Source organism: Eubalaena glacialis, chromosome 9 (genome assembly GCF_028564815.1).
Source record: "Eubalaena glacialis isolate mEubGla1 chromosome 9, mEubGla1.1.hap2.+ XY, whole genome shotgun sequence".
Taxonomy (NCBI): domain Eukaryota; kingdom Metazoa; phylum Chordata; class Mammalia; order Artiodactyla; family Balaenidae; genus Eubalaena; species Eubalaena glacialis.
In genome coordinates, this window is record NC_083724.1 from 119,522,215 (window position 1) to 119,540,361 (window position 18,147).

The 18,147-nt window shown below is 39.6% G+C and overlaps 1 protein-coding gene across 1 annotated transcript in view; it reads right to left on the reverse strand.

Moving 5' to 3' along the window:
- Window positions 1–18,147, reverse strand: part of GALNTL6 (polypeptide N-acetylgalactosaminyltransferase like 6) — a 1,192,984-nt gene that overhangs the window by 102,927 nt on the left and 1,071,910 nt on the right. The window contains exon 7 of the mRNA XM_061199500.1: window positions 2,363–2,480. Coding sequence (XP_061055483.1) covers window positions 2,363–2,480 — 118 coding nt within the window. The remainder of the gene's footprint in view (window positions 1–2,362; window positions 2,481–18,147) is intronic.

Genomic DNA, 18,147 nt, shown 5'->3' on the forward strand with positions numbered 1-18,147 from the left:
ATAGCATCATTTCATTCTTTTTTATGGCTGAGTAATATTCCATTGTATATATGTACCACATCTTCTTTATCCATTCATCTGCTGATAAGACATTTAGGTTATCTCCATGTCTTGGCTATTGTAAATAGTGCTGCTATGAATATAGGTGTGCATGTATCTTTTCAAATTATAGTTTTGTCCAGATATATGCCCAGGAGGGGGATTGGTGGATCATATGGAAACTCTATTTTTAGTTTTTTAAGGAACCTCCATACTGTTCTCCATAGTGGCTGCATCAATTTACATTCCCACCAACAGTGTAAGAGGGTTCCCTTTTCTCCACACCCTCTCCAGCATTTATTATTTGTAGAATGCAGATATTCTTAACAGCATTTTAAAGTTAAAGAATTCGTGAATTAAGAGAATCTAACAAAAAAATATCTTGAACCAGGAGAAGTAAAAAGCATTCTTTAACTTCTGATGATATTGCAAATAGAGCAATGCCTATTTTCCTTTATTGCTGGAGTCAAATGCAATATTCTGTTTTTCCAGTGGAAGGTATTACTGTAAACTAGCACCCAACTTTGGGCCATATCTGATAATCAGTAGTATTTTGCCAGGGTCAGTACAAAGTTTGCTGCTACGCTCTTAGGGTATAATGAAGATACTCACCTCTGTTCAGTGAGAGGAACCATTAGGTAGAGATCAAAAGGTTAACCGTGAACTCTGGAATGGTGTTGGTAGGTATGCCTTGAGTGAACAGACAATTTTAAATTTCTATATTCTCTGCAATTAAGTAGAATTGGAGCATTTTAATCCCTAAGTGACACTGGGTAGTTTATTTAATCTTTAAAACTTAAAAAATTTAATCTAAAATTTTTAAAACTTTAAGTCTCAGTTTCTTCATCTATAAAATGGAATAATACCCACTTCTCTGAGTTGTGATTTTAAATTATATAAAGCATATAAAGCACTTGGCCTAGCTTCTGTACATCACATACCATTAAATAAATGGAGTAAATGTATGTATACAAAGTTTAAGAAAAAAGTAACTTAGATGTGAAATTAGGTGTGTTTCAGTGATGGTAAATAAAAAAGCACTAATTTAATAAATAGTATTTCAAGGCTTATTGCCAGTAGTGAGATGGAAAATTCTAGATGTCCTGAAGCCTGCAATCGTGTCTCCTGAGTTTCTCTCTGGAATATTTATTTTATGACACTTTGGGGACAACATACCGTTTCTGTTAACACATAGAATGTATTGTTACAGTTAAATAAAAACCAGTTTTGTCAATTTCTTTTATGCATAAATTCAAAAAGTTTAGCTGGATTATTAAGTTTGACTTTTACTATATTCAGGATGCACTTTATTTTCTTACCAAGAATTGGTTTGATTTTATAATAGAGGTAATTAGGAAAGCTGATTTATTTAGTGAGATTTCTGTCTGATAAATCTTGCAAGAATCACTATATCTTCGATATGAATAATGACAATGATAAAGGAAAAAAAAAACCTTTGGCACAGTTTATTTTGCTTTGGTTATCTGGTCTTCACATGCTGTGGTAAATTATTTTCATTTACAAACCTTGAAATTTGATATTCTATCATATACTTGCATATATCCTATATGTATATATGTAATATATGAATGTATATATATGTAATAAAGTATAATTTTTGCGAGTACTTATGGTCAAAGCAAGTGGAAACCTGGGCAATTTCAGATAAAAATAAACAAAAAACTCACTTGTTTTGGAATTATATAAAGAATAGCTTTAATTTGTCATTCATATTGTATTTATTTAATTTTTGTTTTATACTGGAGCATAGTTGATTAACAATGTTGTGTTAGTTTCAGGTGTACAGTAAAGTGATCCAATTATACATATACATGTATCTATTCTTTTTCAAATTCTTTTCCCATTTAGATTATTACAGAATTTAAAATTACTCTTCTGTTATTGAAATTGTGGAATAGTGGTTACGAGCAAAAGGTGGAGTATTATTTCGAGAACAAACACAACGGGCAAAAGCTCCAGTAATTCCATTTCTTTCACCTTCATGCCTCTGTCTCTCTGTTCTAGGTACCTGAGAAGGAATGCAGTACAAGCGGGGCAGCAGAAGTGCTGGCACACCACGGTTCCCCCCTGCAAGTGGGATTTTGAATTCTTTCTCGTCTGTGTTTCTTTTATGGCATGACTACGTCTCACGGAAACATCAGAAGGAAGTAGCTTCTCTCATCCAAAAGCCGAGGTGGGAAAACGACATGTCTATTTTCGTTGTTAATTTGCAACATAGGAGGTCACAAAACGAAATGATGCCATTCTATTAGAATGGTCAAAATGATGCCAACCTAGCGTGAGAAGGGTGCTGACGGCTTACCTTGAAAGAGATTTCATATTGCTCTCCTCCCCAGATTTCCAAACCTGGGTCATAGCCCCCCAACTCCCAAAACCATTTGCGATCCACAGCAAAGAGACCTCCAGCCATAACGGGAGACCTGTGAAAGGAATAAAATAATCTTTAAAGGGCTATGAACATCAGGGACCATGGCATTTTGCTTGGGGGAAAAAAAAAGCAAACTGTAAGTCTCAGTGTTCACCGCAGGGAGCTTTTCAGTTCGGGTTTTCTGTGAGTGCACATGAGTTCACACTAGGTCTCTGATCGCTCCTGGAACCCCCTTGAGCTTTGAACTTCACAGTTCAGGCTCTAAAGCCACTAGTGCCCCGTGGAGCCACGCATTGGCTCCATATGTTTGTCAGCAGAGAGAAGGACATGACGACTAGTGTCTGATATGTTGGGAAAATCCATCAGTTCTACGGCTTTTCCTCAAAGAGATCTTATGCTGTCAGACAGATGAAAGTATAGAAAACACGGTTGTAGACCATATCTTTGATTTAATCTCTCAGTATGTATTCAGCAAGCACCTACTCTTTCCAGGTCATGTCCATTTTACAGACTGCAAGATGGTCAGTTAGAATAAAATAACCAACCAGCTATTAACGTGCCAAAGTTGGAATTTAAACTAGGTCTTTTCGCTTTAATTATGTACTTTTTAAAGTCTACCTTCTAGGAAATATTCTTTTTGATCAAATACTAATTTTTAGGCTTTCTGCTGTCGCTAGGATATATTGCAGTCATGTTGCTATGTAATGAGATAATTTATAATCATTGGACCCTGCCTTAAAACTTTTTTGCAGTTCAAAGGCAGCTTTTGTGTGTTTTTTTAATTATTATTATTACTTTGGCTGCACGGCATGCAGGGATCTTACTTCTCCGAACCTGTGCCCCCTGCAGTGGAAGGGCAGAGTCTTAACCATTGGACCACCAGGGAAGTCCACTCTTGTGATTTTGAACGTTCACTATGTGTTGGGCTCTCGGCTGACAGCCTTGTCCAGTTGCCTTGATTAATCCTCACAGCAGCCCTGGGTACATCCTCCCTGTGTGCTACTGGGAGAAACAGGCAGAAAAAGGTAGGGCCCAGCGCCCAAGGGTGGCACCAGGATGCGGTGGTGCTGCGGCTAGACCAGGTCCCCTGATTTCAAAGCCTTTGAATTCTTTACTGCAACACCGTTTCTGTTTCAATGTTTAGGAGGTGAAGAGAGACAGCTACAGAAATATGGACATAAAACAATTAGAGAACACCTGATGCAGACCAAGCAAATCTGTAAAAACACACTCGGTCAATATAGTTTTTGTGACAGTTTTGAAGATTTTGAAGCAAAGGATATTTATACATAAGAGTACAAGGCACTAAATGTTGAAGACACACATTTAAAAATATATCTAAATATATAGACACACCAATTTACAGACCAACTGAAGTTGTACTCTTGGTAACGTTTTACGAGGCGCTTGAGGGACATAAACGTATTTATTGTATTTCAGTGTGCTGTATATTTCAAAGATTTTGCATGTTAAGGTGGTACTTGGCCTTATCACTGCAGTTTTAGATTTTTTTAAAAAATGTGTATACTCTATGTAGATGGAAAGATTACAAGGCAGGAAGAGGGATTTATTTTTCCTTCTAGGAAAGTGAGCAGGATTCGAAAAATAACACAAAGAATCTCATGCGATTTTAAAATTTTGTTTGAAATCGAAGTCTTAGAACCAGAGGTACCGTACTTTAGCCCTCTCTCCAGCAGCATAATCTTTTTCCATTTTCCACGCACTGAATTTTAGAGGGTAATTACAGTTGTAGCTGGGACAGATTAGGACGGTACCGTGTGGTGGATGCAATTCCCCAGTGAGCACGTTACCTCTGTGTCATCTTTGATCCCACAAGACTTGGGCATAAGCAATCAGAAATAGTCAGTCCTATTCGATCTGAACCACAAATAAAAAGATCTTAAGTCCTACCAATATATTCTCATTTGATTGCGTAAAGCACGAGACCAGAGTGCAACCGAATTTACACTGTGCAGAATGAATCTCCCAACTAGAATTATCGTAGATATAGAACTAGTATAAATATCAGGCAAGAGAAAGTCCTAGATTGATTTTTTTAATTGTAAATAATTTGTTGGAAACACAATATCTTGTTTTCTTAATGAGTTTATAAAAAACTAACCATGGGGTATATTTTTAGTTAATTTGAGGCATAATAAAACAAATTCAAACAGACCTCTTTACCTTCATTGATGTTTTTGCCAAGCTCCAGATAAATTAGTGCTTCCTATTTTGACTAGTGTGAATGGCTGGTAAGAAACAAACCTTTTATTTGTTCATGTATTTACTTATATTTGTGCATTAATCATTTGAACACCGTAATTGAGGTATAGTTGACATACAATGAATCGCAAATATTTTAAGTGGACAATCAGATAGATTTTGACTTATGAATATTCCTGTGCAGCCATCACCACATTCAAGAGAAAGGAACACATCTATCACCCCCACAAAGTTTCCTCATTGTAATCTCTCCCTCCTGACCCTCTCCTCATTCCCTTCCACTTGGACATCACTGATCTCTGTCACTACAGATTAGTTTGCATCGTCTAGAATTTTCTATAAATGGAATCATACAGTATGTGTTCTTCTTTGGGAGGGTCTGCCTTCTTTCATTCAGCATCATTATTCTGAAACTCACCCTTGTTGCAGCGTGTGTTAACAGTTTCTTCCTTTTTCATCGCTGAGTAGTATTCCATTTGCATGACTGTACAACAGTTTGATTATCCATTCACCCACTGATGAACATTTGGGTTGTTTCCAATTTGGGGTTATTACAAATAAAGCTGCTATGAGTTTTGTGTACTAATCTCTGTGGGGACATATGCTTTCATTTCTCTTGAGGAAATGCCGAGGAGTGGAATGACTAAATCATATGGTAGGTGTGGGCTTAAACTTTTAAGAAACTGCAAAACTCTTTGCCAGGAAGGTTGTAACTTTATATTCCCGCCAGCAGTGTTTGAATTCCAACTACTACCCGTCCTCAAGTACTCGATATGGGCAGTCTTTTGAAGTTTAGTCACTGTAACAGGGGCATAGTGGTATTTATTGTGGTTTTATTTTGCATTTCCATAACAATTAATGATGTTGAGCATATTTATGTTATTTCTCTCTTTTTTCCCAGTCAGTCTGGCTAGAGGTTTATCAGTCTTATTGATCTGCTTAAGGAATTAGCTTTTGGTTTCATTGATTTTCTCTATTGCTTTTCAGTTTTATATTTCACTGATTTCTCCTCGGTCTTTATTAGTCTAATTATTCTACTTACTTTGTGTTTCATTTTCTCTTCTTTTTCTGGTTACTTAGGGTAGAAGCTGATATTATTGATTTGAGACTTTTTTTTTCTAATATAGCTATTTAGTACTATAAATCTCCCTTAAGTACTGCTTTAGCAGAATCCTATGAAAAATATGTGATGTTCTCATCTTCATTATGTTCAAAATACTCCCAATTTTCCCTTTTGTTTTCTTTTTGTGACCTGTGGGTTATATAAAAATGTGTAATTTAATTTCCAACTATTTTGGATTTTTTGGAGATCTTTCTGTTATCGATTTTCATGTAATTCCATTGTGGTCAGAGAATACACTTTGTATGACTTGAATTCTTTTAAATTTATTGGGATATTTTAATGGCTCAGAATGTGGTCTATCAGAATGTATTCTGTTGCCATTGAGTAGAGTGGTCCATACATTTATTAGGTCAAGTTGGTTGATAGTGTTGTTCAAGTCTTCTATATTCTTATTGATTTTCTGTCTCCTCGTTGTATCAATTACTGAGAGGGATATTGAAATCTATGACTATAATTCTGGATTTGTTTATTTCTTTTTGCTGTTCTATCAGTTTTTTGCTTCATGCATTTTGTAGCTCTGTTAATAAATGCATGAATGTTTACGAATTTTATGTGTTCTTGATGAATTGACCTCATTCTCATTACAAAATGACTTTTATCATCTCTGGTAGTAGTCTTTGCTCAGACATTGATTTTGCTTGGATATTAATACAGCCGTTTCAGCTTTCTTTAGATTTGTACTATCTAAACACTACTATTTATACCTTTTATATCTTTTTACTTTACTTTTTAAACTATTTGTGTCTATACTTAAAGTGGTTTTCTTGTGGGCTGCTTATAGTTGCATCTTGCTGTTAAAAATCTCTGCCTTTTCATTGGGTTGTTGAGATCACTGTTATTTTTTTTTTAATAGATCTTTATTGGAGTATAATTGCTTCACAATACTCTGTTAGTTTCTGTTGCGCAACAAAGTGAATCAGCCATATGCATACACATGTGCCCATATCCCTTCCCTCTTGAGCCTCCCTCCCCTCCTCCCTAACCCACCCCTCTAGGTCATCACAAAGCACCGAGCTGATCTCCCTGTGCTACGCGGCTGCTTCCCACTAGCCATCCATTTTACATTTGGTAGTGTATATATGTCGATGCTACTCTCACTTTGCCCCAGCTTTGCCCTCCCACCCCGTGTTGTTGAGATCACTTCCTTTTAATACTATTATTCATGTAATTAGGTTCAAATCTATAATCTGCTTTCTATTTGTCCCATCTATTGTTTCCTTTTCCTATCTTTTTGATTAATTGAATATTTTTCATGATTTAATTTAGTATCTTTTTTTGACTTAATGAAAACTCCTTGTTTTCCCTTTTTAGTGGTTGCTGTAGTGGTTTCTATCACACATATTTATTTTTTATCAGTTTACCTTCCAGTGATATTTTATAAGAACCTTTTGATAAAATCCTTTTGTTTCTATTTCCCCTATGTTTGTACCTTGTGGGCCATACATTTTACTTTTACATATGTTATGAATCTCAGATCATATTATAATTATTTTTGTTTAAGCACTCAATTATCCTTTAAAAAGATTTAAATAATAAAATTATATATATGTGAAATTATATTATTATGAACACCATTTCTGTTTTCTTCATTCTTTTGTGTAGATTCAAATTTCTGTCCTTCTGCCTAAAGTACTTTCTTCAACATTTCTTGTAGTGGGAGTGAGTTGGTGATGAAGTCTTTCATTCTTTGCATGTCTACATTTTAAGAAAGATACTCTTGTTGGCTACAGAATACCAAGTTAACAGCTTTTTTCTTTTAATCCTCTAAAGATATTACTCACTGTCTTCTCACTGGTATTGTTTCTCATGAGAAATGTGTTATCTTTACCTCTGTTTTTCTGTATACAATGAGTCTTTTTTCCCTCTGGCTGCTTTTAAGATCTCTGTGTCATTGAATTTGAGCTATTTTATTATGATGTGACACATGATGTATAGTTTTCTTGGTACAGTTTCTTGTGCTCAATAATATTTGAGTTTCTTGGATTTGTAGGCACAGTTTACATGAAATTTGGACAATTTTGGACCATTATTTCTTCCAATATTCTTTCTGTTCTTACCTTTCTTTTATATCCTCCAGAGTGTCCATTTATACACTTTCTTCCTTTTTAAAAATTCTCTTTTTTGTTTCATTTTGGATAGTTTCTGTTGTTATATCTTCAAGTTCACTAATCTTTTTCTTTTATTTTGTAAAGTCTGGTCTGTTGATAATCCCATCAACATCAAAGCATTTTAAATCTCACACATATTTTTTCCACCTTTAGGATTTTAATTTTGGTCTTTTTATATCTCACATGTCTCTACTTAACTTTTTGAATTTATAGAATACTGTTATAATTACCATCTAATTGTCCTTGTTTGTTAATTCTTAGTTCACAACTTCAATTCATTGAATTACCCATTCATTATGGGCCCTGTATTGGTGCTTCTTTGCCTGCCTAATATATTTTTCATTGAGATATAGAAGTTTTGGGGAGCTGGATATTCTGAACATTTTTGAGCTTTGTTCTAGGATGCAATTACATTACTTGGAGGTAGTTTGACCCTTTTGGGTTTTGCTCTTAAGATTTATTAGGCAGTCTGGAGCAATGCATAATCTACAAATTATTCACACCCTTAAGGCCCTCTGTGTGCTCTACTCAACCTCCTGCCAATCATCAGGTCGTTCAGTCTGGCTGATGGGAACAGACACTCTTCCCAGCCTTGGCTGTGTTCTGGGCACTGTTACTTCTAATTCTTTCTAGTGGTGCCTTTCCTAGTCTTGGGTAGTTTCTTTGCACACACGCTCTCATCATCCTCTGCTGAGTACTCAGGGGGTATCCACTGCAGATCTTGGGGCTCCCTCCCATGTGGCTCTCTTCTGTGGTGTTCTGCCCTTGAAATTCTAGCTGCCCTAGTCTCCCCAGACTCAGCTCGACATCAACTCAGGCTGGTCCCACCTGGGCTCCCCTTCCTTATACCACAACCTGGAGACTCTCTCAAGTCAGTAAGCTGGGGCGATTCTAGGCCTCACCTTAGTGTTTCCCATCTCTCAGGGATCAATGTCCTTCATTGTCCAGTGTCTTGAAAACCACTGTTTCATGTATTTTATTTGTTTTTTCAGGTGGGAGGGTAAATCTGGCCCATATTACTCCATCTTGTTCAGATGTGGAAGTCTGCAGATCCACCCATTAATCTTTATTTTAGAACATTTTAAAATGTTTAATTATTTTGAATAGATAATATATTCACATATTTATAAAACATCTTGCTCCTACTTCTATCTCCTGCCACTATTTTTCTCATCACAACCAACCATGATTTTTTCTTAGGCATCCTTCCAGAGATATTTCATGCTCATATAAGCAAATACAGATATATCTTATTTTTCTTCCTTTTCTATGAAAATGATTGTATGCTACATATAGTGTCCTTTACCTAGTTCCTTTTAAAACTCGTTAAAGTATTTTAATGATCATGCCATATTGAAAAGAGCTTCCTTGTTCTGTTTTTTAACATTTGCTCATTATCCCATTATGCATATATATGTATATTTATTTTGGTGAACATTTAGATTATTTTCAATATTTTAATTTCTACAGTAAATAATGTTGTACATACATCATTTCCACGTGTGTGAGTAAATCTTTAGGAGGAATTCCTAGAATTTAATATCCTGGTTTTTTATAAAGAGCAAAACTATAAAAATTGATTTACCTTTCCACTTCTGGAAGTTAAAAGTTCATCATAAAGTGCATCCTAACCTGACACTTTAGTTCAAGTTTCGTACCAGTCCAAATACAATGATCTAGGGTCTGATAAAATAAGAGCAGCATCAGATAAAAGTAGCAATCCTACCAAGAAATTACAGATCTATCATGAAATGTTAGTATCCTTCAGTCTACAGGTCGAAATCGCCAAGGGACATGTCATTATCATGACAATATTTGGAGAGGAATTGTTGAAAAGTTCCACAAGGTAATGAATTTTTCAAAAAGGAAAGAAAGAAGAGTAAAGGATGGATTTGAGGCTAAGGAGGAAGGTACACAAAGGCCCCGTGTTAGGAAGGAGAATAGTAACAAGACAAGGAAGAAGCCCAGTGCTGCCGAGGCCAGAGCATTAGGTGGGGGTGATGTTTGGCAGGCGCCCCTGTGCTGTGCAGGACGGGTGCTAAGAATCCCTCCTGGTCCATGAAATAGGCAATGTCAGTGCAACACCAGTTATCCATAAATTAATCGGTATTTGTCCTTTCCCTTGGATTGCCATCACCCTTCTCATTTCAAGCACAGAGCAAACCAGGGCTCTCACCCTCACTCCTTTTTGTGGCTTGGCAAGAAGCAGCTACTCAGAAACTCATAGAAGCTGCTCCTTCTAATTCTCACCCTTCCCAGCCTGAGATCATGCACGATGCCCGGAGAGGGGAGAGAGAGGGCGAGAAGGTAGACTCCCCCCAAGAGCTGTCAGGTCCTGGGGTGATGGAGCCCCCCACCCTGCACTGTGCAGGTGCCCCTAGATAATGGCAAGGCCTCCCGTGTGGGACACGCAGGGAAGATAACGCCCCCTACCCACCACGACTCTTGGCCTTGACAAACTTTATCCCGCTTGGAATTGGCAGAACTGCTGGATTCGAAACCAAGTGGCTTGGGCTATAGGGGTCTGGGTGGCAACCCCTGTGAACCGGCAGCTGTGTTCAGGACGAGTCTGATCGACTGGCCTCGTTGGATTCTGGTAACTGCCACCCCTCGTAAGGGGGACTGAACTTCCTGCTACTTTTGTGCAGGGAATTAGAGTTGGATTTAAGTAGTTCTGAAGAGAAGTTAATATTGTGCTGTGTCATGCACATCTGGGTCTGTGGATTGAAATCCACACCCCATCACACAAATATGAGTTAAGTCTGGTGCAGTGTTGCAGTGACATCAAGAGAAGGATGGCTTTGTTCTTCATAGATTAAAAGATTTTTATGTGTCACATTATTTTCTCCTCAGAGGAAATGAAGAAAGGCCGTTGATAATTTTCAGCATGTTCTTCTATTCTCTATTTCCATTTTACGTATAATACTAATGGCCTGAAACCCACCCCACTGGCCCCATTTCCCGCAATCTCTAATTTATTTATCTTCACATTCCTTGATTTCTTCCAAAATGCTCTTACTGGTTTTGTTCTCCTGGGAATGTTAACACACTGTAGGCAATGTTTTACTGGGCTCTGTGTCTGTGTAACTTTTAACATATTAATGAACTTCATGAGTATTGCTCATGTAATGTCACAAATCAGGTTTTGGGTTTTGCTATTAAAAAACCACCTGTCACCTTTGGGATGCTTTTTAAAATTAATATAACCACAAAGCAACGTATTTCTATTGAAGATTCTTTATTCTTCGGGCCATAGAAATGTGTCTGTTCTGAATACTTAATGGAAGTCAACTTTCTGTTTTACATTAAGGCTATTGAACCAGGTAACAAATATGCTTTCCTTTTTACTAGTGGTAGACTAGTCTGCTTTTCTACATTAATTTTTATATTCCAAATTTTACTGACTGTAAGTTCAAGAGGCAATAATGTAAAAGTGTCCTAGAACCATTCTTATTTGGTACCAGTGAAAAACTCCTCATGTTCTGATTTTCAGGTGTGTACTTGGTTGTCTTTGCTAAACCAGGATATAGTTCTTAATGCTGGTAGCCTCACCCTGTGATTCCCACAGCGTTCTAAGGAGTTGCTCGTTTTCCTAATATTCTCTATTTCACATGTGGACTCTTTCCGCATATGTGAAAAAACGGTGTTTTAATAAAACATCTTTTTCCAGAATATTTTTGTCTACCTTCTCTCATCTCCAGAAAGTGTTTATTTCAAAATTTAATACATCTCTTGTGTTCTTTAGGGGTCAGAAGAGTTAAAAAAAAATCCTATTGAAAGATAAATATACATTAAAATTTATTTTTTAAATTGACAGTTAAAACCTAGGTCCAAAAACCCAAAGGAAAACTTCCATTTGGCCTCTTAGAGATCTGGTTCTCAATTTCCTTTCATTTTAGTGGCGTCAGTGAGAATTCTGGACATGTGGGTTCAAATGTGAATTTGATCGGAAATGAAATGGCACAATTTCCCTCAGGACTCCATCAAGCAAAGTCAATCAACATAGAGATGAACCACATAATTTTCAATTATGTAACTAGAAATTTTTAGTTGGCCTGTGACCCAGAACAATTACAGCTAAAACATAATTATCTTCAACTAGGATTCAATTGTTGAGGAAAAGGATACTGCAGATTAAAACAACATATCTTTTCTAACAAGTTTGTTCTTTTAAGTATTAGATCATTACTTACGTTAGAATTTGGGAAAGAGTGGCTAAATAACTCCTGATAAATTCATTTGTATCATTTATCTTTAAAAAGGTATTTTGGGGTATAATTTTCTTACTGTTTATTGTGTAATGGGGATTATATGGCTGAGGGAGGAATGTGACCCGTCTGTTATGCAAGGAGGTGGTGACTCCAGGGGCGAAGAACGAAGTGGGTCCTGAGCTGGGAGAAAGAAGCCTCTTTGGAGGCCAGGATGTTGCGATGGAGGGAAAGTTTGATTCCAATCACAGGAAGCTACGAGCATCTACCTGGGGACTATGGTTATATAAAGGGAGAGATGGCCCTGCTAACATGTAAGCTGAAAGGATTGTATAAGTAATGAGGTATAACACTTAGTGCCTGTATCCTGAGCCAGCCAAGCTGAGTCACCTGAGGCTCTTTCCCTCTGCCGTCCGCTGTCTGAGGAGGCCCTACGGACACTGGACTGGCCTCTGTGTCTCAACATCACTGCCCTTCTTCCTTCTTCCACAGGCTGCACAGACGGCAGGGCTTGGCACTTAAAAAAAAATAGCAGCAGCATAAGTTTGTTCTCTACATCTGTGACTCTATTTCTGTTTTGTAAATAAGTTCATTTGTACCCTTTTTTTCAGATTCCACATATAAGTGATATCATATGATGTTTGTCTGATTTACTTCATTCAGTATGACACTCTCTACGTCCATCCATGTTGCTGCAAATGGCATTAGTTCATTCTTTTTTTACGGCTGAGTAGTATTCTATTGTATATATACCACATCTTCTTTACCCATTCATCTGTCGATGGACCCTTAGGTTGCTTCCATGTCCTGGCTATTGTAAACAGTGCTGCTATAAACATTGTGGTGCATGTGCCTTTTCGAATTATGGTTTTCTCCAGATATATGCCCAGTAGTGGGATTGCTGGATCATATGGCAATTCTATATTTAGTTTTCTCCATACTGTTCTCCATAGTGGCTGCACCAATTTACATTCCCACCAACAGTGCAAGAGGGTTCCCTTTTCTCCACACCCTCTCCAGCATCTGTTTATAGACTTTTTGATGATGGCCATTCTGACTGGTGTGAGGTGATACCTCATTGTAGTTTTGATTTGCATTTCTCTAATAATTAGTGATGTTGAGCAGCTTTTCATCTTTTTTCACCATACAGATGCTTTTTAGCCATCTGTGTGTCTTGTTTGGAGAAATGTCTATTTAGATACTCTGCCCATTTTTTGATTGGGTTGTTTGTTTGTTTGATACGGAGCTGCATGAGCTGCTTGTAAATTTTGGAGATTAATCCCTTGTTGGTTGCTTCATTTGCAAATATTTTCTCCCATTCTGAAGGTTGTCTTTTATTGTTTGTTTATGGTTTCCTTTGCTGTGCAAAAGCTTTTAAGTTTAATTAGGTCCCATTTGTTTATTTTTGTTTTTATTTTCATTACTCTAGGAGGTGGATTGAAAAAGATCTTGCTGTGATTTATGTCAAAGAGTGTTCTGCCTATATTTTCCTCTAAGAGTTTTATAGTAGCAAGGGGGAAAAGGGGGGAGGGATAAATTGGGAGATTGGGATTGACATATACACACTACCATATATAAAACATAACTAATAAGGACCTACTGTCTAGCACAGGGAACTCTACGCAATACTCTGTAATGACCTATGTGGGAAAAGAATCTAAAAAAGAGTGGATATATGTGTACGTATAACAGATTCACTTTGCTGTACAGCAGAAACTAGCACAACATTGTAAATCAACTATACTCCAATAAAAATTAATTGAAAAAAATAGCAGCAGCAGCAAAAACAGCAACAGAGATTTTCTGCTTTTCTTTCTGAGAGACAACTGTTCTTGGACTGTATCCTAGGAGTGAGGGGTTCTTTGACTCACCAAGTAGAAGGTGGACCCTAAAAGTCACGCCGTGAACAACATGTGGATCTCAGATGTGTTAGGTCTGGTCAAGCCCGGTCCACTGACACTGGCGCTCTCTCCTGCTGATTCAAGAAGCCTGGGCTAACCTGTTGCAGATACTTGGCTCAGCTGACACCGGGCACCGACTAAAAGATTTGTAAGTGAGACTGTCCTAGGCCAGCAGGATCCAAATGAGCCACCAGAGGGCTGCTGCCACACGAGGGGCCCCAGGCCCAGGGCGCCAACTGTTCTGCTCTGCTCCAGATGGAGGGGTTTCCCAGGATGCTGGCCTGGATGCTGACATTGGGCTGTGTTGTTCATCCTGTGAGGTGAGAGCAGCGGAAGAGCCGTTCGGTACAGCTGAGTCTAAATTTCTGAGCCTCAGAATTGTGAGCCAACGAAAGGTTTGCTGTTGGAAAGCCCCAAAATTCTGGGACGGCTTGGTAGGCCTCCATTGACTGCTGATAACCGGTCTCATTTCGAATTCCAAGCATTTGAAGAGGACGTATTAGCAATTCCATTATGCTACTGATAAATGACAATAATCCTTGAGAGAGACAGGATTTTAGTTAGTTTTTTAATTTCTAAGGTCTAACCTAAGCTTATTTTTTAGTTATCTCTGCTAACACCTTAGGGTCTCTTGCAATGCATAACTGGATTTGAGAGCTGCTCACAATGAAATTAAAAGCCTTTTAAAAAATTTTTAAAAGCTTTCTATTTTTCTAGATTTGTAAATGCGAATGTTAATGTTTAGAAAAGGGTTAGTAGAAAAGGAGTAAGGGCCAAACCGTTATCCAAAAGCAGGTGGCAAAATTATGATTTCAGCTCTTGGAATAAAATAAGGAGGAAAATGAAGTTATAAATCATAGTACAAATTTTGTACTATTTTGTGCCATGATTTATAACTTCGTTTTTATCACAAATGAACACATATTATACTATGTCATACTTTACGGTTTTATAAAATTGAATATGCTTTTTGCTGCTTGTGTCACGTTTGGAACAGTAGAGTCTCCTGTGAAAGGATGTAAAGAGCTGGTGGGAGGAGAAATCTTGCGTTTGTCAGTGCAGATTCCATAGGGCATTGAACCAGACTATGGTCAAGGAAACAGTCGGGCTTGGATGTTCCAGTTAGGTTGGTGGTTCTGAAGTGGCTCGCCCTACTGGTACCCCCGTAGCTTCAGTGGTTGGCTCTGGTCTCACGTGAGATGAAACTGAAAACTCTGGACGTCCGAAGGCTATACCAACAGCCATCTCACCGGAGAGTGGAGGAGAATGGATAGAACGTGCTACGTGTTCTCTCAGGCTTACTTTCCTTTGACGTGGCCACATTGCTGTGTCCCTCAGCTACTCTCCTATGATCCAGAATGGTGTGTGTGTGGTATGTGTGTGTGTGTGATCGTGTGGTGTGTGTGTGGCTATACACGTGCAATTGGAAGAGGTACCGGGAATACCTCCAGAGTGACTGGTTCCAGAACACTTCCCCCCTCCTGGAGGGCGGGGATGGTTGCACTCAGGTGTGTGGACAGAGCTGCTATTTCCTGGCAATTCTGCCATTTAAACAGGTGCCGCTAAACAGACACTGGGGCCACGCACCCCACCCTGAACCTGCAGACTCCCCTGGTCTCCCCCGTGGCCTCTCCATCTGAAGTGGAAAGGTGAACCTGCTGCCTTGAGTTCCCTCCTGCCCAGGCCCTCCTTTGAGCAACGTGAGGACCTGGAGCCTTGGCTCAAAACAGAATTTTGGATTTTTCCTTATATTCCAAAATTAGGCCTCCAGTGTAATTATCCTGGGGCTCTTACTGGATTCATTCGTTTCTAATTTCTAATCGGCCACAGGTTTTAGCCACGGCTCCTGTTACGTATCAGGACAGTGACCGTGGCAGTCGAGTCAATTATCAATCCTCCCCTCATACGATCTGATCGATGCCAACTGTCCCCACCGGAAGGGACAGAAGAGGCCACACGAACACAGACAATCGGGTTAGAGCCTCTGCGTCCATCTGCCTGACCAGGGCTTCAGTCTCTGCCCACTGGATTTTGCCGGTCCTCTGGGGGGTCCCTCAGGATGTCAGCTGTGTGCTTAGGAGCAGCTCGGCTTGTGCTTTGCTACTCCAGCCCATTAAGTCACTTTGCCATTGTGCCCATGGCAGCCCCCCTGGGAGGAAGCCGCCCCCTGGGAGGAAGCCGCCCCCTGGCAGGGGTCCTGATCCGCCGGTTCCCCGGACGAGCCAGCCCGGGATGCTGTCCTGTCCACGTGGCTGACCCTGCTCTGGAGCCGCAGGGCTCACACTCAGAGTTTCACAAAGTCTTTCTCTGACTCAATGCTTTCTGCTCTGAATCTGCTCTCCATGGGGGCCACCAACCAGTCTTCAGGCCAGACAGGGGGCAGACGCCCACCCATCACCTCGAGGTTTTCTTTATCGCCTTTTGCCCCTCTCTCTGTTTCCCATGCTCTTCTGCGATGGTCTGAATGCGTGAGTCCCCCAAGATTCATAAGTTGAAATCTAACCCCCATGGTGATGGAGTGAGGAGGTGGGGCCTATGAGAGGTGATGAGGTCACGAGGGCGAGGCGCTCAGGAATGGAGTGAGTGCCCTTATAATGTGGCCTGAGAGAGCTCCCTCGCCCTTTTTACCGGGTGAGGACAGTGAGAAGTTGGCTGTCTGCAACCCGGAACAGGGTCCTTGCCAGAACCCGACCACGCTGGCACCACGGTCTTGGACTCGCAGCCTCCAGAACTGTGAGAAATACATTCCCGTTGTTTACAAGCCTCGCCGTCTGTGGGATTTTGTTATAGCAGCCTGAATGGACTAAGACAACTTCCCTCCTTCTTTAGCTTAAAAATAATCCACCAACCCTACACCTGCTGCATCTCCAGCCCACTAGTACAGCCAGTCTCTGAATCCCAGTTTGGGCTTGGAAGAGGCACTTTGCTTCTATTACATAAAACACAGTCCGGACTTTGTAAGACTATTGTATGGAGACTCCAAAGCCCTCCTGTTTCCCACCTTGTTCATCTTCCAACATGACCTTCAGCCCTTCCTAAAATCCCTATTTTCACATGGATGCACCTCAGATCCTTACACAATGTGGATGAGGGCACCTCCCTTAAGTTCCTTGTCTCCCCTCTGTTCTGGTCTGTTGGGGTCCATACTCCCTTACACTCTGCCATCCACCCCTGGAATGATCCCCCTTCATTGCCACTGCCCTCCCTTGCCAGGCTCTTATCCCTCCCGTCAACACCGACATTGCAAGGAACACAGTTAATGTGAAATGGCAGAGCAAATCACTTCTTTCGTCAGTAACGGAGACTGTTCAGAGCTGAAAATCCCCAGTGCAGAGTGGGGAGCCTTTCTTCTTGGATACAAATAGAACTTTTCATTCAAGGGATAAATGCTAGTTATTAAAATCCAAGCGTGGATGAAGCTGCAGGAAAGCTTGTTTTATGCTTCATTTATTTAATAAACATTTGACAGTTTCTTCTTACGGAAACATTACCCCTTCATCTTAGTAAGGAATGCAAAATATGCTTTTTCCGTTCGGCACTGATTGCAACTCAAAGGCAATTTTGGTCTCATTTCCTAGCATTTTATATCAAGTTAGAATGGACTGTAAGTGGGATGGATTTTTAATACCTCTTATCAAATCTTTACTGTTTAATAAATTTACACTGTACATCTACCCCCTGCTTAATGATCTTAATTCCTTAAAAACAGAACAGAGCAAAAGAAAACAAGGACTGAGGAAAAGCAGTAATAAGCAAAAAGGCTGTAACTATAATATATTAAAAATCTGCATAAAAGCATCACCTTCTTTTCCCCTCTGGGCCAGCTCATCCACAAAGAAATTTCATCTAACTACACGTGGCAGGAGAGAAGAACACCCTTGCTGCTCTGCATTTGTGTCCACCTCTGTTTCTCATTCTAGAGCAGTTTTCAAACATATTCACAAAGCCTTAGCCCCTCTTCCCATTGAGAAGTGGTTCTACATCCTTGTCCTTGAACCTGGATGGGGTTATGACAGCTCTGATCCACAGAGTCTGGTAGATCGATGCCCTGTGGCTTCCGAGGTGGTTCACGGGACACCCCAGAGCTTCCATCTTGCTTGCTGGAATACTCGATCTTGGAGCTCTGAGCTACCCTGTGAGAACTCAGCCTCCAGGC